General features: G+C 40.5%; 1 protein-coding gene across 2 annotated transcripts in view; it reads left to right on the forward strand.

Moving 5' to 3' along the window:
- alg6 (ALG6 alpha-1,3-glucosyltransferase) overlaps positions 1 to 25,713 on the forward strand; it is a 59,479-nt gene that overhangs the window by 13,017 nt on the left and 20,749 nt on the right. For both annotated transcript variants that reach the window (XM_072574039.1, XM_072574040.1), the window contains exons 6-9: positions 3,242 to 3,306; positions 3,756 to 3,941; positions 7,873 to 8,008; positions 16,194 to 16,279. In XM_072574039.1, coding sequence (XP_072430140.1) covers positions 3,242 to 3,306; positions 3,756 to 3,941; positions 7,873 to 8,008; positions 16,194 to 16,279 — 473 coding nt within the window. The remainder of the gene's footprint in view (positions 1 to 3,241; positions 3,307 to 3,755; positions 3,942 to 7,872; positions 8,009 to 16,193; positions 16,280 to 25,713) is intronic.

Consider the following 25,713-nt stretch of genomic DNA (forward strand, 5'->3'; position numbering starts at 1 on the left):
TTATTAGCTTGAACTTTCATAACATTGCGGGCAAAATTGTTTTGAACTGATCTGTTCAGGAGATGATAGAACTTATCAGATCCACAATGAATTTCCACACTTTAGCAAATTCTAATCCATAAAAACTCTTCTGATAATTCTTCCTTCAACATTATCATATGAAGTGTACCCACGTCTGCACCCTCAGGTCCACTCCTCTTTCATAATGCATGGAGCGCCTTAATAACCAGTGACACCTAACTGTTGTCTCATCACATTCTGAAATTCTGTCCACAATGATGATTACTTTCTATCTGTCTTCATCTTTTTTAAATGTTTTATCTAAACCTGATTCTTCAACCATGTCTCCAATGTTCCTATGTCCTTTCTCCCCTATTTTTCTGCATGGTGACCATTGCTGTGTTTTTAATATAAATTGAAATATTTTGTTTTGTGAAAGGTGCTACTTGAATGTGAGTTGTTGCTTTTTTTGTAGCTGACATGGACCTCGTACACAATCTTATATTCCTGCCTTCAATTAAATTCTTGGTAACATACTTAGTACCTGAAATTCAATACTGGTTAGATCAAGAGAAATACTGATAATATAATGAATTTCATTGCCTGCTGTAGAAGCAAAGCAGGTCCCAGATTCACAGTTCTAGCCTGAACTGACTTGATTGTATCTGACTCTGTGAAGTGAATCTCTGTCAAGTGTTTGCTCTCTGTATTAGGGAGTGGGGAAATCCGTTTCATTTCCTGATTATTACTTGCCCATGCATGTATATGGATATTGAACTTTTCATGTATTTGCAGGCACCTTTTGGTTGAAGGCAGAGTAAGATGTGGTGAATCATCTCCCTGTGCGGAAAACATCTACTTGTATGCCATATGTTAGGACACTTATAGAAGCATGCTGCAGGAAATCTTTGTGTCTTCAGGAACGAGCAAGTTGTTTTGGTGCAAACAGGAGGAATTGATGAGGAATAATTTTCATTGATCAGTGGAACTTCCTGTTTTTGGTTGAATGGATGATTAATTCAATATGCTTTGACATTTTAGTGAAGGTGACTGAAAGGCTTAGGGCATGAGTAGAGAGTTTCAGTTAAATCCTCTGGAACGTAGCCGTGGAACAAGTGAAGTCCATGCGATCATGCAGCAGTCGCTTGCTTGCATGACTTGAGGATAATGTTACTTGAAACTGCTCTGAGGTTTTAAATTCTGTCACATTATAGAATCATCGTTAGATTTACTGGTATTTTTGTACACTGAAACAACAAGACCAAATCATTAACATGCTCTAAATACTGTTAAAAGTCAAGGTGAAGGCTTCCTTGATCTATGATGGGTGCTTTAAGATAATGCGTAAAATACATACGCTATGAAACCAGATATGTTTGGCTGGTAAACAATTTTTGAAATAATTTCCCAAGAAGCATACTGGAAAGCTAGTTGTGGGAGGGGGTGGGTATGTGGAGATGACAGGGCAATCAACAGCTGAGAGGGAACAGTAAGAACACTTATTCACTGTTTGTTCCATGTAATTATCAGAGTACTTCATATAAAGATAACAGCTGCAATTGCGCATTAACTGCCCCATGTTTCTAGTTTTGCGCAATGAGTAAGTGTTCCTAAATTAGTACCTGCGCTACGTGACTAAAATCACATGGAGTGTGACGCATCTATGTCTTAGGACAGAAATCCATAGGAATCAAAATGAAAGGAAACAAACTTTTCTTCATCTCTGCATACTCTCATTGTACCATTTTCTACTGAAGACACCAATCCTTGCTGAGCTGTAGTATCTCAATCTTTCATCCCTTAAAAATCTAAACAGCAATATATTTGACTGTGGAGGGCATTGTGATCAAGCCTGATCCTGTCCTGTCCTGGTACAAACAGTTCTCACTTGCCAAAAATCACAAACTATTTTTATGCAGGTGCTCTAATTGTAAAACCGACGCTGTTGAGGTCTTATATCTGTGCACAGGCCAGAAATGGAACCTGGATCTTTCCAGTGTTTTATTCTTCAGGCCAGAATGATAATTTAATCACTGCACAATGTTTTGTAAGGATTAAGTATTGTATTTTTACAAGCCATTTTCTTTACAATCAGCTGCACTCTGATGAAACGTATACATGTGATGTCATCTGGTGAATGTGGTTTGAAGGCAATATTTACCTAACCAATTGTATTTGTTGAGCCCAAGAAAGATAACAGTTGTCCAGTTAAGTTTCTCCTTTGCAATACATTTGATTCAGTTGGTAAAGAGACCATGGAATTTGGTACAGCGATGTACAGAGCATAATGATTCATGTATGGTCACATATGGAGAATGTGGAAGGATAAAATTCAGCGTTTCAGTAATAAAATTCATGGTTGGCCATTTAGAAATGAAATTAGGAAGCATTTTTCAACATGAGTGGATATCAGGAAAATGAAAAATTCAAAATATTATAGATTCTGGTTGATTGGAGCTTTCAGAACTCAAATCAATAGATTTTTGTTAGAGCAGCATATTGAGAAATTTAGTGGGGTGGAAGAAATACAGGTAAATGGAGCTCAGGTACAGATGTGTCATAATGGAATGGAAGGTTTAAACAGGCCTGACGGTCTGAATGGTCTACTTTGTTCCATTGGTTCCACTGCTAATTACTTCCAAAGGAACCCTGATGGAGGGTCTGTGTATCTGATGAAATTTGGTGACAATAGGACTGAGTGCAGTTGTGGTACTTCTGGGGTCACTTCATTTGGTCAGGATTATTGTTTTCTCCATGGTCAAAACAATCTACACTCAATCATCCTATAGACTTGCATGGGAAAAATGGGCATTTTATGATGTTATTTGAAGACCCAGTGAGACCAATACAAATGAACAACTAAAAGAACAAAGGAATGGAAAAGAACACTCCTAATGTGTTTTGGAAAGACTGCTTTATCTCTGCTTTATTGACCTTTCCATTTGATTAGCCAAAGAACCGAAATCTGATGGTATTCTTATTTCTGATCAGTATCCCACTGACCTTTACTGAAAAAAGTAGCTTTCTGGTAAGAATAGGTGGACTCAGCTGTGATGGATAAACTGTCAGGTATTTGACTGAGTTACTGTGGAGGTCCAACTCATTCCCAGTCTCAGAATGTGGTTAGCACCTTCAACAGAGGGAAAAGAAGTTGCTTGGGGGAAATAACTTTGTATTCTGTGAAAGAAATGATTCTGAAAAAGTGTATTGAAGTTACTAACTCTACCTTTACTCTTTGCAGATATCATCTATGCTGTGTGCATTGCTGTACCCTGGACTCATTCTTATTGACCATGGCCATTTTCAATATCCTTTTTAGTAATCATACCCAATGGCTCAGTGTGTGACTGCACTTTGAGGCACTGAGTCATAAAACATAGCATGATCCTCTGTTCACTGCCTGACCTTTTATTGAATTAACTTTGAAAAGCATTAAATTGCATTCTGGGTACATCGCTCATATCTTATCATAAGAGATGTGACTTTTCTTCAAAATATGCATTAAAAACTATTCCAGCACATTAAAATGATGTATCAGTGAGTCCCATCCAGACTCCACCTTTACCTAAATCCTATACACATAATACATTCTGAAAATTCTGAATGATATTTTTCTTTTGGAAATGTTTTCATATGTCAAGTATGTAACCTTGTGCTGGTTCTGAGAAATCAATAAAAGAGATAGTGAGAGTATAAATTTGAACACTGATGCTATCTGGGTGAATACTTGTGAACCATCCTTAACATGAAAACACATATAACTCTGTCAGTCTGGGTCTTGCCTTGTGGGGGTTATTGGGCCTATTATTTGACCGCGTCCTATTTGGCTCTGTGGCATTTTGTCTGGCTCTTAATTATAAGCAAATGGAACTTTACCATGCACTGCCTTTCTTCTGCTACCTCCTTGGAAACTGCTTAAAGAAAGGTCTCAAAGGTGAAGGGTGAGTAACTGAAACAATGAATTAAATAGACTCATGGTCCTTGTCATGTCATATGGATCAAGTGAGGTCTATTTTTAAGACTTGAGAATTGTTTTAGCTTGTCCTGCAATGTAAGCAGCTTAAAATAAACATGCAAGCTACATTTTAATTAAGAGGGAAATCTTTGCTAAATACTGAACTTGAAATTCTTCTCTACTTTCAAATATTTCTTCTAGCTAAGCATATATTTTTGTACATAACAATTGTGATTTTGTGCTGTTGCATTGGAATTGTACAATGCCAATCTGCAAGCACTTCTAATGGTGAATGTAGTGTTCTGTATGGGACAGAGTCTACAGATCAGGAGATCCCAGTTTCTGCTTGGTTATGTCAGTTGGAACAGTGATGGTGATGTAGTGATTTGTGTGTGTACCTGGAAAGGAAGGGATGAAAACAAATATCAACCTTCTGTTCTACATTATTATCTATCAACTCCGATTGCAAGGTGCACGTGTGAACTGCGTGGGGTTAGAATTAGAGTTGCTGACATGAACCCCTAAGTTAAGTTGCCTGCTAAAACTCCAATCTAAGGATTCAGATGTGTAGAATGTTCAAACACACAAAGTATAGTAGTGTTCTCAGTTTGTAGAAGCATATGCTGCTATGAGTCAGTGCACTTAGAGATGGAAAAAAAACTAGAAGTGGACTAATATATTTTGTTGATTAAGGGATAAATATTATCCAGAATGTTTAGGCCTTTTTGAGGAGGTAAAGAGGAAGTTAGACGAAGGATAGCCACTGAACATGATCTATTTGGATTTCCAGAAGTCCTTTGACAAGCAGGAGGTTGCTAAATAAGAACCCATGGTGTCAAGAGCAAGGTACTGGTATGGATAGAAAATTGGCTGACTGCAGATGGCAGAGAGTGAGGGATAAAGGGGCCTTTTTCAGGATGGCAGTCAGTGACTAGTGGAGTTCTGCAGGGGTCAGTTTTGGGATCACAACAATTCATGTTATGCATTAATGGCCTGGATGAAGGAACTGAGGGCATTGTTGCTACATTTGTGCACGACACAAAGATAGGTGGAAGGACAGGTAATGCTGAGGAAGTGCATATCTTAGGAAAGATGTATTGGCTTAGGAGTCTGTTCGGTGGAGGTTTACAAGAATGAAAAGCTTAACATGTGAGGAGCGTTTGAGGACTCTGGGTTTATACCAAATGGAGTTTAGAAGGATGGGGGGGGAGGGGATCTAATTGAAATATGCAGAATATTGAATGACCTGGACAGTAGATGTTGGGAAGATGTGTCAATTGGTAGGAGAGACTAGGATCCAAGGGCATAGCCTTCAAGTAAAGGGAAGACCTTTTAGAATTGAGATAAGGAGAAACTTCCTCAGTCAGAGAGTGGTAAATTTATGGAATTCATCGCCACAGAAGGCTGTGAAGGCCAGGTCATTAAATATATTTAAAACTGAGACAGATAGCTTCTTGAGTATCAAAGGGATCGAGATTATGGGGGGAAAAACGGGAGAATGGAGTTAAGAAACTCATCGTCCATGGTTGAATGGTGGAGCAGACTTGCTGGGTTAAATGGTCTTATGGTCTAAAAACTTGGACAGGTTAGGAGAGTGGGCAAAGAAGTGGCAGATGGAATACAGTGTGGGAAAACAACAAATTATGCATTTTTGGTAGGAAGAAAAAAGGCTTAGACTATCTTCTAAATGGGGAAAAGCTTTGGAAATCTGAAGGACTTAGGAGTCCTAGTTCAGGATTCTTTGGAGGCGAATATGCAGGTTCATTTGGCAGTTAGGAAGGCAAATGCAATTAATTTCAACAGGGCTTGAATACAAGACCAGGAATGTACTGCTGAGGCTGTACAAGGCTCAGGTCAGACCATATTTGAAATATTATGAGCAACTTTGGGGCCCGTATCTAAGGAAAGATGTACTGGCATTGGAAGGGGTTCAGAGGAGATTTACAAGAATAATCCCATGGCTGAAAAGCTTATCCAGTGAGGAATGGTTGAGGACTCTGGGTCTGTACACATTGGAGCTTAGAAAGGTATGGGGATGATCTCGTTGAAACTTACAAAATACTGAGAGACCTGGATAGAGAGGAGGTGGAGAAGACGTTTCCACTAGTAGGTGAGACTAGGACCTGAGGGCACAGCTTCAGAGTGAAAGGACAATCCTTTAGAATTGAGATTAGGAGGAATTTCCTCAGCCAGCGGGAGGTTAACCTGTGGAACTCATGCCTGCAGAAGGCTGTGAAGGCCAAATCATCGAGCATACTTAAGACGAGGTGGATAGGCTCTTAGTTAGTAAGGGGTTCAGAGGTTACAGGGTAACGGCAGGAGAATGGGGTTGCAAAGCATTTCAACTATGGAGCAGACCTAATGGGCAAATTGGCCTAATTCTGTTCCTATGTCTTATGGGCACATCCTTGCTCTTGAGAAGCATCTGGTCAAGTGGATGGGGCTTCAATAGAACATTTCACCCAAATGACAGCACCAGATTCAACTCAGCATATTCTCAGTATCTAACTGGAGTTAGTGTCATGGTAGTGTTCTTATCTCTGAGCCAGGAGCCTAGGTTCAAGTCCCACCCGTTACACCAGTGTGTAATAACATCATTGAACAGATTGATTTGAAAATTTGTACATTTCTGGAATGTCAAACTAAATTCGATACATAAATGCATGAATAGTTTTGACTTAAAACCTTTTAATTCAAATGAGAATGCTACCAATCAGTTAAGGACCATGGAAACGTGTCTACACCAGCTGTAAGGTAATTTACTTGACACTGCATCTAACATTCTATGTTGCACGTGGAGCACCTGCTGACTGGTACTTTTGTTTTTAGACATCTTTTGAATTGACATAAAATGGTTTTCATTCACTAAAACTTGTACGTATGCAACCATTTATTATAGGGATAGCAATGTTATTGGCAACCTATTGTGAACAACCATTATTTTGACTTACCATGGAGTGTTGCTTTCAGTCCATAATTGTCATGGGGATGGGGAGAGACCCAGATGAAGACATAACTCTACAGATCTTATTCTGTGGAATCCATGCTGTACACTTGGAACCAAGAACAATTTTAACAGATTATGTCTTTTTCTGGTCCAGTTATGTAGCTTTCTTTTAAAAATGTGCATGTGAAAGCTTTTAGATTTCTAAGCTTATTCTTGAGCCTGTGTCATTAGCATGGCTGATATTTATTGTCTACCCCTAACTGCCTTGAGAAGGTTCTGCTGATCCACCTTCTTGAACTGCTGCAGACCATGTTCTGTCCCAATAACAGTGAGGAAACGGCAATATTTTGAAGATTTAGAGAGAAGTTTGTAGATGGCTGTGTCCAATGTGCCTACTGGACTGTCCTAGACGGTAGAAGTCATGGGTATGGAAGATGCCTTCAAAGGAGGCATGGCAAGTTCCTGCATTGTAGTTGCACAAACGCTGAAGCCATTTTCCACAGAAAACCGGAAGTGTTGAAATTTGAGTTGATGAAGACAATCTGACTCCACTTATTGCCTCATGACTCAAATGGGAAAATTGCCTTCAGTTTGATATGGAACCGCAGACTGAGTGGGGCTAGTCATTAGTCCCTGCTAAGTTAATGCTAATTAGGGAAACAATGGAGATACTTTTGATTTTATTTAAGTTGATGATAAAGGAGGGACAAGTAGCCAGAGCTCTTCTGTACGATCGCTACCAAATTTCCACTGCTACAAAGTCAATTGCTGAGTAATCCACTGACTTTCAGAACTGCTATCTGGTTGACGATTCTGGCATTGTGAGATTTCCCTGCACAGCAAGTGTGAGAAATATGGTGCTATGTAATGCTCTCTGCAATGGTTTTTCTTTTTGCTATGGATGTTAAAGCTAAAGGCAAAAAGTGAACTTTACTTTTTAAGATAACAAATCTCTCCTGTTCTGTTACAGGTTGATACGGTTGATCAAAATTGCCCTAGTTGTGCTGATTTCATTTGCCTTTTGCTGGCTACCCTTCCTCACCAGTCTCCAGCAGTCCCTTCAGGTGCTTCAAAGGCTTTTTCCAATTGACAGAGGCTTGTTTGAGGTATGCTAATAATGAACTTCAGGTAATAATGCTACCTAAATTTATTTACTCAGAGACATTTGGAAACAGTGATCACAACTCCTTATGTTTTAAGATAACTATGAATAAGGATAAGCCAGGTACTAAATTGTGGGAGGGAAAATTACATCAGTATTAGGCAGAAGCTAGGGAGTGTTAATTGGGAGGAACTGTGATCGGCAAGTCTACATTTGACATGTGGCAGTTGTTTAATGACTTGCTGATCAGAGTTCAGGATCAGCATGTGCAAGTAAGGAACAAGCACAAGGATGGCAAGGTAAGGGACTTTGGATAACAAGGGCAGTTGTGAACTTAGTCAAAAGGGATAAAAGAAGCATATGTAAGGTTTAGGAAGCTAAAATTGGACAAGGCCCATAAAGAAACCAGGAAAGAACTCCCTCAAGAAATTCGGGGAGCAAGAAGGGGTCATGAAATGACCTTGGCAAACAGGGTTAAAGGGAATCCCAAGGCATTCTATACATATTTAAAAAATAAGAGGATGACTGGGGAGGACCACTCAAGGATAAAGGAAGGAACTGTGCTTGGAGGCAGAGGTATAGGTGAGATCCTAAATGAATACTTTGCGTTGGTATTCACCCAGGAGAAGGACATAGTGGATAGTGAGATTTGTGTGGAGTATGCTAATATGAGATCAAGAAAGAAGTGGTGTTGGATCTCTTGAAGGGCATTAAGGTGGATAAGTCTCCAGAGCCCAATGGTATCTACCCCAGGTTATTGAGAGAGGCAAGAGACGGGATTGCTGAGGCCTTGACCAAGATCTTTGTATCATCATTAGCCACTGGAGAGGTCCTAGAGGACTGGCGAGTAGCTATTGTTGTTCCTCTGTTCGAGAAGGGAAATAGGAATAATCCAGGAAGCTAGTAGAAAGTGAGGACTGCTGTTGCTGGAGATCAGAGTTGAGAGTGTGGTGCTGGAAAAGCACAGCAGGTCAGGCAGCATCCGAGGAGCAGGTGAATCTATGTTTCTGGCATAAGCCCTTCATCAGGAATGAGCATTCCTGATTAGTCTCACATCGGTAGCTGGGAAGCTATTGGAGAGAATTCTTGGAAATAGGATTGTGCGGGGCAGGTTATGTCTTACTAATTTGATTGAATTTTTTGAGAAGTTGACAAAGGTGACTGTTAAGGGTAGAGCACTGGCTGTTGTCTACATGGATTTTAGTAAAGCTTTTGACAAGGTCCTTCATGGTAGGCTCATCCAAAGATTAAGATGCTTGGGATTCATGATGATTTAGCCGTGTGGATTCAGAATTGGCTTGTCCATTGAAGGCAGAGGGTAGTGGTGGAAGGATGCTTTTCAGGCTGGAGGTCCATGAGTAGTGGTGTTCTGTAGGGATCCGTACTGGGACCTTTGCTGTTAGTTATATATAAATGACTTGGACAAAAATGTAGATGGGTGGGTTAGTAAGTTTGTAGATAATACAAAGATCAATGGAATTGTGAATGGTGTAGAAGGTTGTCAGAGGTGACAACAGGAGATAGATCAGTTGCAAATATGGGCAGAGAAATGGCAGTTTAATCCGGGTAACTGCAAGGTGCTGTGCTTTAGAAGATTAAATCTTAAGGGAAAGTGTATAGTTAATGGCAGGACCCTAAACAGCATTGATTTACAGAGGGATCTTGGGATCCATAGCTCCCTGAAATTAGCCACTCAAGTGGATAGAGTGGTAAAGAAGGCATTTAACATGCTTGCCTTTAATGGTCGGAGAATTGAGTATAAGATTGTTGCTTAATAAGACTTTGATTAGGCCGACTTAGAGTACTGCATTCAGTTCTGGCTGCCACATTACAGGAAGGATGTGGAGGCTTTGGAAAGGGTGCAGATGAGCTTTACAAGGATGTTGCCTCGATTAGAGGGTATGAACTATAAGTATCGGCAAGAAAAACTGTTTGTTTCTCTGGAGCAGTTTAGGCTGACACAAGACTTGATAGAAGACTATAAAATTATGAGATTCATCGATAGAGTTGACAGTCAGAATCTTTTTTCCAGAGTTGAAATGCCTAATACAAGGGAGCATGCATTTAAGATGAGAGTGGGGAAGTTCAAAGGAGTTGTGAGGTGCAAGTTCTTTTTACACAGAGTGATAGGAGTCTGGAATTTGCTGCCAGGGGTGGTGGTGGAGACAGATATGATAGGGCCGATTGTGGAATTTTTAGGTAAGCACATGAATATGCTAGAAATGGAGGGCAGGCAGAAGGCATTAGTTTAATTTGGCACAACATCGTGGGCTGAAGGGCCTGTTCCTGTGCTGTACTATGTTCTATTTTCTTTTAAAAATTGGGTTGTAGCTTTGAAATATACTTGACTTCTTCCACATTGTCAGTGTTTGTGTGGTGGGCAGAGACTTTAGCATGAGTTTGGCTGAATTACTAAAACTTTGGGCAAAAGATATTTTAAGAATTGGACCAAAGTTGGGAATCCGGTTGTACAACCACATTTAAACGACAGAACTCTGTGTCCTCACCTGACATTTCACTGATAATATTAGCTCTGCATCAGTTTAAGAGTCTGCAGGGGATGACTTATTTGGAAGTGGGTGAGGATTAACTTGAGAAATTGTTAGCGTAAGCACTCTACAACTGACGTGTGACGTGTTGACCATCTCCAATTGCTGTTGAAAAAAAAACGCTGATAAGTGTAAATTACATGATGAGCTATAAAATTGATAGCTTGTTCAGTTTGTTTGTAGAATGTGTCAAGTGTTAACCTTCTAACCTTTCTCTGTGTCCTCATCAAATTCAGGGCAGATATTCTATACATGTCATGTACAAGAGAAATGATTCTGTTGTAGTGGGGTGTGGTGGATTTGCCTGTGAAGTTATGTCCTCTCTAGTTGTGACATTGACAACTGTCTCTGCTGTTTCTATTTCCTGTTCTGAACAGAGGTATCAAATATTGCATTCTTGATACTGATATTACAGCTATCCACAGATAGCCCATTTATAGAACCAATCTACCCCAAACATAACCCTTGAAAGTGCTGGGGCAAATACATTATAAACACCAGTCTTGCTGCCACTGACACAGTTGTGCGTATTAAAGACTCACATCAGACTCTGTCTTTAGTGTTTGATTCACTGTAAACAGCCGCTTTGCTGAAATCAAAGTACTGGCAGTTTTAAAAATACTATGACTCATGGCCTAAGTGATTGCAACTCACTTGTTCTGGTCCAAACAGGTAACTTCAGTTTTCAGCACCATTTGCCCGTTCAATTCTGCTACAACAGGAGAAATTATTGGAGCAGGAAACAAGATTTCAAATGTTTTCTGAAGCATCGAAATAAAAGGGAGCTATTTTTCTCTTGCAAATTTGTTTTAAAATTGTATTTAGATGATGTGTTTTATGTGCTTGAACAAAACCGAAACCCTTACCATACTACCAGTACAGGACAGATTGGAAATACTTCCATCAGTTGGTGAGCTCCATAAATTTGTGCCATCTTTCCTACTTCTCTTATCTGTTTAAAAATTGTTTGTAGAACAATTCTCTTTTATTCTTTGGATGTTGGCATCACTGGAAAGGCCTTCATCCAAAGAATGCTGAGGACAAGAAAATATTGATTTAGGGAGAATTTGAATTTAATCCCTGTGCAAGATAGTTTTTTCTTTTAAAAAGAATGTCAAGTACATAACACTTAATCCTTGTTCACTTTAAAAGCATGTCACGTGAAATAATTTTCAAAGTTCTATTCGTTTTGAAATGGTGGTTTATAAATGTAACCCTGCTGTTTAAGAAAGGAAAGAAGAAAACTGGGAATTGTTAACCTGTTAGCTTGATATCAATAGGAAGGGAAAATACTAATATCGATTATAAAGGATGTAATTATTGAATATTTAGAAAATTATCTGATTGAACAGAATCAGCATGAATCTATGAAGAGGAAAGTATGTTTTACAAACCTAAGTTGTTTTATTGAGGATATACTGGCAGTTGATGTGAGAGATCCAGTGGATGAGGTGTATTTGAATTTTCAGAAGGCTTTTGATAAAGTACTACAAGAAGTCAGTATGGAAAGTTAAAGCACATGTAATTGCAAGTAACACAATAGCCTTGATTGATAATTGGTTAATAGGTTGAAAGCACCATGTCTGAATAAATTGGCCATTCTTAGGTTGGCAGGCTTTGAACAGTGAGGTAACACGGGGTCAGTGGCTAGGCCCCAGTTGCTCACAACACGTATCAATAGTTGGATGTGGCAAGCCAATTGTAATATTTCCATTGCAAAACTTTTGGGAACCTTAAGTAATGAGGAGAATGAAAAGAGGCTTCACGTGGATTTAAACAGGCTGCATGAGTGGATGACAATGTGGCAAATTGAATATAATGTGGACAACTGTCAGGTTGTTAACTTGTGTAGGTGGAGAGTGTTTCTTAAGTGAGAGATTGTAAAAGTGTTCATGTCTAAAGGGACTCTGGTGTCCTTGTTCATAAGTCACTGAAAGTTAACAACTAGGAGGTCATGTTGCGGCTGTACAGGACATTGGAATATTGCGTGCAATTCTGGTCTCCTTTTTATCGGAAAGATGTTGTGAAACCTGAAAGGGTTCAGAAAAGTTTTACAAGGATGTTGAAGGGAGAGGTTGAATAGGCTAGGGCTATTTTCCCTGGAGCGTCGGAGGCTGAGGATGACCTTTATAGAGGTTTATAAAATCATGAGGGGCATGAATAGGATAAATAGACAAAGTGTTTTCCTTGGGGTGGGGGAGTCCAGAACTAGAGGCCACAGATTTAGGGTGAGAGAGGAAAGATATAAAAGAGACCGAAGAGGCAACTTTTTTACTTGGGGTGGTATGTGTATGGAATGAGTTGTCGAGAAAGTGATGGAGGGTAGTACAATTGCAACATTTAAAAGGCATCTGGATAGGTATATGAATAGGAAGGGTTTGGAGGGATATGGGTCAGGTGCTGGCAGGTGGGACTAGATTGGTTTGGGATATCTAGTAGGCACACGTGAGTTGGACTGAAGGGTCTGTTTCTGTACTGTACATCTCTATGACTCTAAGTCATGTGGGTGTGTTAGTCTTTATTGCAATAAGATTTGAGGGCAGAAGCAAAGTAGTCTTGCTTTAGTTATACAGAACACTGGTGAGACTGCGGGCACAATCTGTTTCTATTTTAATGATGTTTGTTTTCACCTGAATTTCTGCATTGAAACCTCCAGGAGTGTTGTTTACAAGCTTTGCTTCCCTTTGTCCTCACCATGTTAAAATAAAAATGCACTACACACTAAACTCATTTTCTAATATGTTCTTTTCTCCTTTAAAACTGAAGCTTGATTTCATCTGATCAATGCCATTTGATTTATCATGTTTCCTTTCTTATCCTTCAGTCCTTGTACTTCCAAAATACACTGGGTGATTCTATCCTTGTTTATGATCTATTTTGAGATTTCAGTTACGATAGTAAAGTGGATATATTTTCTGTGAATGGCCACTAGTCTGTGCTATTGCATAATTTATTTGTAACCTTGGGCAGAAAATTAAGATGTTAACTTTTTTTATTTGGATTGCTCCCTACTTGTGCTGTTGCCAAACAGTAGCAAGTACTGTTTTTTATTGCCTTGGTGTTTCAGTAGTTGAGGATTAGAGTTGTTTTCTTGAGCCTGAATTCCGTTTTTCAATGTTTTCAGCTTTCACTGACCTCTGTAGTTCAATGTTATTGTGCAGTTGCCTGCAATGAGTCAGAACACCCTCTGAGAAGCAGGGAAAACTGCAGTGCACCTTAGCCCCCGACCTGATGAAGACTCATCCCAACCCATTGCATTATTTCAGTGATTGGGTAATGTGTGGAGACAGGAAAACACAGATGTAGAAATAAAAATTAGAGTTGGCTGAACTCAAACTTTCCTGGTCCAGCTATGTTATTCAGTAACATAGAAAGAAAATAATAGTGAGCAATTTATGGAAATGTAGTCAGAATTAAAATCATTTACATTAAAGAAAAATAGGAAGGGCCATGATCTTGACATCTGTTGAGCCATGGGTTTATAAGTTGTATTATGTAATAATATTGTTTATAATACATAACACCTATTGATGTCTTGTTTTGACTTGCAGATGTTTAGTTACTCTCTCGACACAGTGGTGAGGTCACATTACATCTTTATGACAGCAATGTACCAAGATGAACATATTTAGATATTAATGGAAGAATAAAGTCATAGAGATGTATAGCACAGAAACTCAGTCCAACTCGGCCATGCTGCCCAGATATCCCAACTCAATCTAGTGCCACTTGCCAGCAGCTGGCCCATATCCCTCCAAATCCTTCCTATTCACATACCCATCCAGATGCCTTTTAAGTGTTGCAATTGTCTAAACTCCACCACTTCCTCTGGCAGCCCATTCCACACATGCACCACCCTCTGCGTGAAAAAGTTGCCCCTTAGATCTCTTATATCTTTCCCCTCTCACCCTAAACCCAGGCCCTCTAGTTCTCCCTCACCCCAGGGAAAAGGCCTTGTCTATTTAGTCTATCCATGCCCCTCATGATTTTATAAACTTTAATAAGGTCACCCTTCAGCCTCCGACGCTCCAGGGGAAAGACCCCCAGCCTATTCAACCTCTTCCTATAGCTCAAATCCTCCAATCGTGGCGGCATTCTTCTAAATCTTTTCTCAACCCTTCACGTTTCACAACATCCTTCCAATAGGAAGGAGATGGTACAAAAGGATGCCTTTCGGCCCATCGAGTATACTAGCTTTCTGGACCGCAATCCAGTCAATTTTGTTTTCATATGAGATCCTGGCCATTCTGCAAATTTGTTTTCCTTGATTGCCAATTCAGTTTCCTTTTGAAATTACCATCCTCTTGGCAAAACATACTGGTCATCACTCAGTGTTGGGGTGAAATAAACTCTTCCTCACAATCCTACTGTATCTCTGATCCAAAACTTTGCAATCTGTTTCCCACAAACATTTTGTTATTAGTAAGCTTGGTTCTTTATTTAGGTTCTGCAGCAGAATCACCAGGTATTAGTATATATTTGAAAAAAAACAGGAAATAACTGAAACATTAATTGGAATAAGATAATGCCATATAGCCTATCAAGCTGTAGGAGAACATGCTGAAATCTCTGAGAAAAGACCCCAAGCTACCAGTGTGAAAATGCAACCATGTTAGCTAGCCCTGCCTGATTCGTTTTATACATGGAAACTAATCACAGTAGTTTATGAACTATTGTATTTAATGTTTTGTTAATTCCATGATCTACATAACTTGTTATAATTCACAATTCTCCTTTTAACCAGAATGTATCCAACTTCTTTAAAGAAGTTATTCTGCTTTTGCTGGATATCTGCTCTGGATGCTCTCCGTTCTATTAGCAAGAAAACAAAATACCTAATTTTTTTTTGCAGAACACTTGTTTCTCCAGTGAATCACTGAGAGATTAAAATAATTATATTGTTTACCTTAGGTTTTTATTCATCATGTAGAATAGATTCAGCAAAAAAACTGATTAAGCTGAATAAATTAATTCTGCCACATAGGATCCAGGTAAATATCTGGTTTGGAACAGAGTGTCATATCACAATGATTTGTGTCCTGCTGACGACAGTAATGGGAAAAGACTATTGTCTGCGGATAACAACAGAATGGATAAATGTTCCAGAAATTTTATGCTGTAAATTGTTAAATGGGAGAAATGCAATCCAGGGAATAGAAGTTTGATAGATTACACATATTGTGTGGAAGGAGTGTGCTTGATGAATTTGATGGCCTTTTTTTCATTCCCTGCTTTCTGATCTCATTTGTCTGACAATGAGAACAATTCTACTTCTTTGTACTTGTTTCAATTTCCAAGTATTTCATGTCCCAAAAATTGTCTTTGTTACACTTCTGCAAAACGTCTCTGCATCTTTGAGAAGACCTTGTCTTGTTATTCATATTTCAAATGTGTACTTGCTGGTCAACGTCCACCGCATGTTATCATGTGCATGGTTCATTGTTAGTATGAGTCAACATGATACTGGACAGAGAAGCAAGGAAGTAAATGGCTGCCATGTAGGCTTTGGTGCGATGAAGCTGTTGAACAAGTAATCTAAAAATTGGAATTGCAAATGTTTTCAACTGTTAACATTTTCTAAGGCCAGTGGTATTCAATTTGCATGTTATCTCTCATTATTTACATGTGTTTTCAAAATAGGATAAAGTCGGAAATGTGTGGTGCAGCTTATCTGTGCTATTGAAGGTGAAGAAGGTTTTAGCTCCTGCAACCCAGGTTTGGCTCAGGTAATGCTTTGGCCTTGCAATATTTCATAGTTTGCCTTTCATCACCAATACCCCCCATTGATGATGTGTTTTGTTTTAAGGTAATTGTGATTAACAAACAAATACATTCTGAAATTTTAAATTAATAGGTCTCAATTTTCTCCCCACCTTTACTAAAGATAGTAACTTGTATTGGGAAGTGGTTCAGTAGTGGTTCAGCTATTCTCAAATATCATGCTCAAATAGCCATTTTGAAAAGGCTGGGATGTTTATACCATCTTCAACCAGATGATGCATGCCCCTTTATTCTGAAGGCCCCAGCATCACAGATACCAATCTTTGGCCATTTTAATTCTTTACCAGTGATATAAAGAAATAGCTGGGTAGACTGCATGCAACAAAAGCTAGGAGCCTTGAGAACATCCTGGTTGTAATGCTGAAGACTCATGCTACTGCCAAGCTGTTCTAGTACACTAACTACCTTGCATCTACCTAACAAAGTGGAAAATTGCCAGGTATGTCCTGTCCACCAAAACTGGACCAAGTCTTAACTCTCCAATTAATATTCCATCAATCATCTTTCAGCCATCAGTAAATTGATCAAAATGTCATAATTGAGTCATTGACATCTATGGCACAGAAAAAGATCCTTCAGCCTATCAGGTTTGCACTAGTTAAAAACAACCCCCAATTATTCCAGTCCCATTTCCCAGCACTTGTCCCATAGCTTTGAATGCCTTGGCATCATTACTGCACATGTAAATACTACATAAATGTTATGAAGGTTTCTGCCTCTACTACCCTGGCAAGCAGTGAGTTCCAGATTCCCACCAACCTCTGGATGCCAACATTTTCCTGATATTCCCTTTAAACCTGCTTGTTAATTTACATCTGTACCTCTGGTAATTGATCCTGCCAAGGTCTTGTCTACCTAATCTCTGACTTCCACCAGTTTGTACACCTCAAAAATGTACCCGTTCAGTCACCTGTGCTCCAAGGAAAACAAACCCAGTCTGCCCAATCTCCCTTCTGTTGTTGAGTCAACTATGGGTGAGGCAATTTTGGATTTGGTTATGCATAATGATCTCAGTAAAAGATTCTTTTGGAAACTGACCACAAGATGGTAGAATCTAGTATTCAGTAGGAGAGTGATAAACTTGAGTCGGAAATAACCTGAGTAATTACAAAGGAATGAGGGGAGAGTTGGTTCGAGTGGACTGGGAAAGGGGTTTAGCAGAAAAAATAGTTGTTGAACAATGCCAAACAGTAGTTCATGGTTCACAACAAAGATATACCCCAGTGAGGAAGAGGATTCTCAGCACGGGATAAAATGACCAAGGTTAACCACGGAAATTAAGGATAGTGTCAAATTGTAAAAATGTATAATAGTGGTAAGCTAGTGGATTGGAAAGTTTTAAAATTCTGCAAAAGGTGACCAAATAAATAAGAAAGGTGGAAAAAAATAAACATTGAGGCTAAACTATCAATAATATAAAATAAATCATATAAAGAGCTTCTTGTAAATATATAAAAAGAAAGAGGTAGTGCTATCGAATGGTATTTACTCACTAGTAACCTGCTCAGTTTGGTTTTGCTAGGATCTCTTGCTCTAGACCTTATTACATCTTTGGTCCCAACATAAATATGAGCTGAATTCCAGAAGTACATTGAGAGTGATTGCATTGATATTCAGGCAGCACCAGCAGTCAGTGTGACACCAAGGAGGTTGGTAAAATTAAAACCAGTGAGAATGAGAGGAAAGGTCTTTGTTGGCAGTAGTCAGGCCTAGCAGAAATTAAGTTGGTTGTGGGAGTCCAGTCATCTCAACCCTAGGATATCACTGCAAGATTTGATCCTGTTTAGTCACAGTCAAACTGGTGTCCTCCTTCAACTCAAATCCTAGGTACACGTATCTGCTTCCTCGATGACATTTCCTGTTTGGTCAGATGTCTGTGCCCAGGTGCAACAAGCCCAGGACACCATTCAGGTTCGGGCTGATGATTAACAACAAACTAGAGGGCATAGGTTTAGGGTGAGAAGGGAAAGACTTTAAAGGGACCTAAGGGGTGACTTTTTCATGCAGAAGGTGGTGTGTCTATGGAATGAGCTGCCAGAGGAAGTGGTGAAGGGTGGTACAATTACAACATTTAAAAGGCATCTGGATGGGTATACGAATAGGAAGGGTTGAGAGGAATATGGGCCAAGTGCTGGCAAATGGGACTGGATTAATTTAGGATATCTGGTTGACATGGACGAGTTGGACCGAAGGGTCTGTTTCGGTGCTGTACATTTCTATGACCCACAAATGCCAAGCAACGACAACCACTAACCAGAGAAAATCTAATCACCTCACGGTGATATTCAGTGACATTACCATTGCTGAATCCTCCACCATAAACATCCTAGGGGTGACAATTTAGCCAAAACTTAACTGGGTAAATACCATTACAAGAGCAGATCAGAAAGTATGTTCAATACTAGAAAACTCATTTCCTGATGCCCTACTCCTATCCCCCATTTACTAGGCACAAGTTAGGAGTGTGTTGGAATACTTGATTCTCTGCATGAGTGCTGCTTGAACAACATATGAAGCACACCATCCTCCAGGACAAAGCCTATTTAATTGAAATCCTATTCACCACTTTAAGCATCAATCCCCTCCACAACAACAGCAGCAGTATATCCAGTCACTAGATGGACAACAGTAACTCACCAAGGCTTCTACAACAGCACCTCCAAAACTCATGACACTCCTGGAAAGAACAAGGACAACAAGTGCATGAGAATACCAGCATCTGCACATTTCTGTCCAAGTTCACCCCATCCTGACATGGATCTATATTTTCATTCCCTCTTGGTTGGTGGGTCAGAATTCTGGAACTCTTAAGTAGCGATTTTTGAAAAGGTTTGTAGTTCAGATTGAGGTTCTAGATGTAAGTTTGTTCGCTGAGCTGGAAGGTTTGTTTTCAAATGTATTGTCGTCATACTCGATAATATCAGTAAGCTTCCAGTGAAGCACTGGTGGTATGTCCAGCTTTCTATTTGTGTTTAGGTTTCTTTGGGTGGGTGATATCATTTCTGGTTCTTTTTCTCAGAGAACGATAGATGGGTCCAAATCGATGTGTTTAGAGTCATAGAGATGTGCAGCATGGAAACAGACCCTTCGGTCCAACCTATCCACACCGATCAGATATCGCAACCCAATCTAGTTCCACCTCCCAGCACCTGGCCCATATCCCTCCAAATCCTTCCTATTCATATACCCATCCAAATGCCTCTTAAATGCTGCAATTGTACCAGCCTCCACCACTTCCTCTGGCAGCTCATTCCATACACGTACCACCCTCTGTGTGAAAACGTTGCCCCTTAGGTCTCTTTTATATCTTTCCCCGCTCACCCTAAACCTATGTCCTCCAGTTCTGGACTCCCCGACCCCAGGGAAAAGACTTTGTCTATTTATCCTATCCATGCCCCTCATAATTTTGTAAACCTCTATAAGGTCACCCTTCAGCCTCAGACGCTCCAGGGAACACAGCCCCAGCCTGTTCAGCCTCTCCCTATAGCTCAGATCCTCCAACCCTGGCAACATCCTTGTAAATCTTTTCTGAATCCTTTCAAGTTTCACAGCATCTTTCCGATAGGAAGGAGACCAGAATTGCATGCAATATTCCAACAGTGGCCTAACCAATGTCCTGTACAGCCGCAACATGACCTCCCAACTGCTGTACTCAATACTCTGACCAATAAAGGAAAGCATACCAAACACCTTCTTCACTATCCTATCTACCTGTGACTCCACTTTCAAGGAGCTATGAACCTGCTCTCCAAGGTCTCTTTGTTCAGCAACACTCCCTAGGACCTTACCATTAAGTGTAGAAGTCCTGCTCAGATTTGATTTCCCAAAATGCAGCACCTCTCATTTTATCTGAATTAAACTCCATCTGCCACTTCTCAGCCCATTGGCCCATCTGGTCCAGATCCTGTTGTAATCTGAGGTAACCCTCTTTGCTGTCCACTACACCTCCAATTTTGGTGTCATCTGCAAACTTACTAACTGTACCTCTTATGCTTGCATCCAAATCATTTATGTAAATGACAAAAAGTAGAGGGCCCAGCACCAATCCTTGTGGCACTCCGCTGGTCACAGACCTCCAGTCTGAAAAACAATCCTCCACCACCACCCTCTGTCTTCTACCTTTGAGCCAGTTCTGTATCCAAATGGCTATTTCTCCCTATATTCCATGAGATCTAACCTTGCTAATCAGTCTCCCATGGGGAACCTTGTCAAACGCCTTACTGAAGTCCATGTAGATCACATCTACTGCCCTGCCCTCATCAATCTTCTTAGTTACTTCTTCAAAAAACTCAGTCAAGTTTGTGAGACATGCACAAAGCCATATCCCGAATCAGTCCTTGCCTTTCCAAATACATGTACATCCTGTCCCTCAGGATTCCCTGCAACATCTTGCCCACCACCGAGGTCAGGCTCACCGGTCTATAGTTCCCTGACTTGTCTTTACCCCCCTTCTTAAACAGTGGCACCACGTTTGCCAACCTCCAGTCTTCCGGCACCTCACCTGTAACTATCGATGATACAAATATCTCAGCAAGAGGCCCAGCAATCACTTCTCTAACTTCCCACAGAGTTCTAGGGTACACCTGATCAGGTCCTGGGGATTTATCCACCTTTAACCGTTTCAAGACATCCAGCACTTGCTCCTCTGTAATCTGGACATTTTGCAAGATGTCACTATCTATTTCCCTACAGTCTATATCTTCCATATCCTTTTCCACAGTAAATACTGATGCAAAATATTCATTTAGTATCTCCCGTATTTTCTGTGGCTCCATACAAAGGCCGCCTTGTTGATCTTTGAGGGGCCCTATTCTCTCCCTAGTTACCCTGTTGTCCTTAATATATTTGTAAAAACCCTTTGGATTCTCCTTAACTCTATTTGCCAAAGCTATCTCATGTCCCCTTTTTGCCCTCCTGATTTCCCTCTTAAGTATACTCCTACTTTCTTGATAATCTTCTAAGGATTCACTCGATCTGTCCTGTCTGTACCTGACATATGCTTCCTTCTTTTTCTTAACCAAACCCTCAATTTGTTTAGTCATCCAGCATTCCCTATACCTACCAGTCTTCCCTTTTACTCTGACAGGAATATACTTTCTCTGGATTCTTGTTATCTCATTTCTGAAGGCTTCCCATTTTCCAGCCGTCCCTTTACCTGCGAACATCTGCCTCCAATCAGCTTTCGAAAGTTCTTGCCTAATACTGTCAAAATTGGCTTTTATCCAATTTAGAACTTCAACTTTTAGATCTGGTCTATCCTTTTCCATCACTATTTTAAAACAAATAGAATTGTGGTCGCTGGCCCCAAAGTGCTCCCCCACTGACACCTCAGTCACCTGCCCTGCCTTATTTCCCAAGAGTAGGTCATGTTTTGCACCTTCTCTAGTAGGTACATCCGCATACTGAATCAGAAAATTGTCTTGTACACACCTAAGAAATTCCTCTCCATCTAAACCTTTAACACCATGGCAGTCCCAGTCGATGTTTGGAAAGTTAAAATTATTGATAGAATTCCGGTTGGAATGCCATGCTTCAAGGAATTCTCATGCGTGTCTCTGTTTGGCTCATCCTAGGATAGATGTGGTGTCCCAGTCAAACTGGTGTTCTTCTTTGTCTATTTGTCGTGATACGAATGCTAGTGGGTCATGTCTTTTTGAGGCTAGTTGATGTTCATATATCCTGGTGGCCAGCATACAGACAAAGAAGGATACCACTTTGACTGGGACAATGCATCCATTCCAAGACAAGCCAAGCAGAGAGACACATGAGAATTCCTTGAAGCATACCATTCCAAACGGAACTCTATCAATAAACACATCAATTTGGACCCCATCTACCATCCTCCGGAGAAAAACAACTGGAAATGATATCACCCACCCAAAGAAACCTAAACATATAAATCGAAAGCGGGACACACCACCAGCGCTTCACCAGAGGCTCACTGATGATGTTACCTAGTATGGTGATGAAACGTCTGAAAACAAACCTTCCAGCTCAGTGAGCAAACTTACATTTTAAGTGGTTTATCAGTTTACCTAAGATGCATTGAAGGTGGTGTAGTGGTAATCTGACTGCACTAGTCATCCATGAGGCCAGGCAAATCTCTGGGGCATGGATTTGAATCTCACCATTGTATTTGGTAAAATTTGAATTCAATTACTAAATCTAGAATTAAACGCTAGACTAATAGTGACCAGGAAACCGTTGTTAATTATAATTAAAAGCTGCCTGGTTCACTAATGGCCTTTAGAGAAGGAAAGTCATCAGCAACATATTTGATTCTTAAATGCCCTCAAGTGGCCATGCAAGCCACTTCATTCTATCTAACCCCTAAAATGTCTGATAAAAGGAATGTAACTGGACAGACCATGTGTCTTGCCTAATTCCATTAAGAACTGACAACAGAGCACTGTTGACAGTGCAAAGTCTTTGTTATTATTGTTATTAATCTCTTGTTGGGGAGGGGGCGGGGGGCTTTTGCTCAAACTGAGAGAACTATTGCACAGACTGGTCAAGATTTGAGCAGACCTAGCAACTCCGTACTGAACATCTGTGATGTGCTTCGGGCAATCCGTGGCAGCAGAGCTGCATTGCACAACAATCTAAGCTGTTCACCCCACATATCCACTACCCTAACATTGCCATCAAGTCAGGAGATCAACCCACTTTTAATCAAGAGTGCAGGACATGCCAGGACCAGGTCTAAGCACACCTGAAGGAGGTGTGAAACTAAAAAAGCTGCACAGAATGATCAGCATGCCGAATAGTGTAAACAGCGTGCAGTAGACAGAACAAAGTAATCCCACAATCAACCAATCTCATCTGATAAAAGGAAAATACTGCAGATACTGAAAACGAATGAGTGTGATGGAGTATTCTCCACTTGCCTTATAATGAGTGATGTCTCCAACCACACTGAAGAAGCTTGATGCCTTGCAGGTCACAGCAGCCTAATTAATTGGTACTCATCTGACACCTTCAACATTCACTCCTTCCACCACTGGGATACAATAACAACATCGACAAGATACACTGCAAAAACTCTCTCTGGCTTCTTAGGCAACATCTTCCAAATCCGCATCCAGTAGCATCTAACAGCATGAGGGCAGCAGATCCACAGGAATACCCTGCAAGTTCTCCAAGTCTCACACCACCCTGACTTGGAATTATACCATCATTCCTTTGCTGTCATCCTGTAACTCCCTCCCTAACAACACTGTAGGTGTACCAACAGCACATGGACTACTAAAGTTCAACACAGCAAATCACCATCACCCTTTCAAGCAATTGGGAATGGACAAAACTTGTATCTGAGCCTGTGACACTGACATCTTGTAAATGAATAATATACATGGACAAGAGGTTGAAATGTAGTTTATTCTAATTCTCCTCCACCCCCAAATTGGTTTCAGGATGAGATTCCAGACAGGCTGGCCGAGAAAGAAAAACCAAAAGGAATAATAATTTACAGCAAGTATGTATTTATTAGAAGGAAAAAATATCTGAACGCTATTATTTTTCTCACAACTAAGCCAGGACTACAGCACACATTAAACATAACATTTACCACAACCTACTCATTTATCTTGTATGCACATTTAATATTCACAATAATCTATAAATTCTTATACTTTATATGCACAGTAAACTTAATGACTTGGATGGCAAATTTGTGTAGTGTATGTTCCATCTAAAAGTGCGGTTCACTGCAAGTGATTCTAAATTTAGTCATTTGAAGCGCTTGCAATAACTCAGCAGGTGAATATGCTGCCTCCTGTAGTGCTGAGACATTTGGACTAAGAAGCTGTGACCCTTGATGTGTTTAAGTTAGCTGATCACAGCTGTTGTGACTTTGGGGACATTGCAATTGACCTCAATGCCTTTTTCAACTGAGGAGATTATCTAACTATTGACTTCTGGTGAAAAGTGCAGACTTGTCAATGGTAGGTGGAGACAGATTGCACTTGATACACACTCAACACAAAGAATGGCAGCTTGGAGGTACATAATGCATTGTCAGTACTTGAGATCTAGAAGCTTCACGAGAGTTTTTTGAAAAATGCTGTAATAAGCTAAACTTTATCTTTTGTTTGTTGGGAATTTCATCTTGCATGTATTTTCTCTTGTGGACTAGAGAATTAAATTCTACCAAAAGGGATATGTGTTTTTCTACTGGAAAGAAGGTTACTGGGGAGCTGCATTATTGTTTCTACTGGACGTAGGTTTACAGCACTAAATTGCCCATAATTCAAGATAAATTACAACTAAACTAGTAATCTCTCACTACCATAAGATAGTAAATTGTCACAGTGGTGCTTGATGCTGTTTTTTGGGGTTAGAGTTAAGGCAGACTGTTACAGAACATTTAATCTGCATCAATCCAGTTTACACCTGACGCTAAAATGCTTTGTACTGATCTGGCAAAACATAATGCCCCCAACTCTCCTCAGGTGGGTTGGCAATGTGATTGAGTAAGGACATACACGCTGATCTCCAAATCCTCTGAACAAATCAAAGGCAGGCAGGCAGGCTTGCAGGCAGTGTCCATGTTCAAAACTTAGTTGAAGCCCATAAATACCCACTTAAAGGTATTAATCCACTACTGCTGGTATTCAACCAGCACTAGGCAGTGGTTCACAATTGGCAAGACTGCCTAGCAAACCATTCTGAGTTTTTCAGCAGCCTATTTGGGGAGGGGGATGGTGTTCATTCATTCATGGACTCTGCTCAATCGAAGGTCCCAGCCAGGGAGCATTTCCCTACCTTGCTTCGGACCAAACTCTTCCCGCCCCCACATCACAACCTCTGTTCCCTATCTTGCTGGTGCACTCACCTCTGTTTAGGGGTTCCACCAGCAATCCTTGTGGTAGGCCCCATTGTAAGACTCTGGATTAGTGGTGCTGGAAGAGCACAGCAGTTCAGGCAGCATCCAAGGAGCAGCGAAATTGACATTTCGGGCAAAAGCCCGAATGAAGGCAGTGAGCCTGAAGCGTGGAGAGATAAGCTAGAGGAGGGTGGGGGTGGGAAGAAAGTAGCATAGAATACAATGGGTGAGTGGGGGAGGGGATGAAGGTGATAGGTCAGGGAGGAGAGGGTGGAGTGGATAGGTGGAAAAGGAGATAGGCAGGTAGGACAAGTCCGGACAAGTCATGGGGACAGGGCTGAGCTGGAAGTTTGGAACTAGGGTGAGGTGGGGGAAGGGGAAATAAGGAAACTGTTGAATTCCACATTGATGCCCTGGGGTTGAAGTATTCTGAGGCGGAAGATGAGGCGTTCTTCCTCCAGGCATCTGGTGGTGAGGGAGCGGCAGTAAAGGAGGCCCAGGACCTCCCTGTCCTCGGCAGAGTGGGAGGGGGAGTTGAAATGTTGGGCCACGGGC

This window comes from Chiloscyllium punctatum, chromosome 7, assembly GCF_047496795.1.
Source record: "Chiloscyllium punctatum isolate Juve2018m chromosome 7, sChiPun1.3, whole genome shotgun sequence".
NCBI classification, from domain to species: Eukaryota; Metazoa; Chordata; class Chondrichthyes; order Orectolobiformes; family Hemiscylliidae; genus Chiloscyllium; species Chiloscyllium punctatum.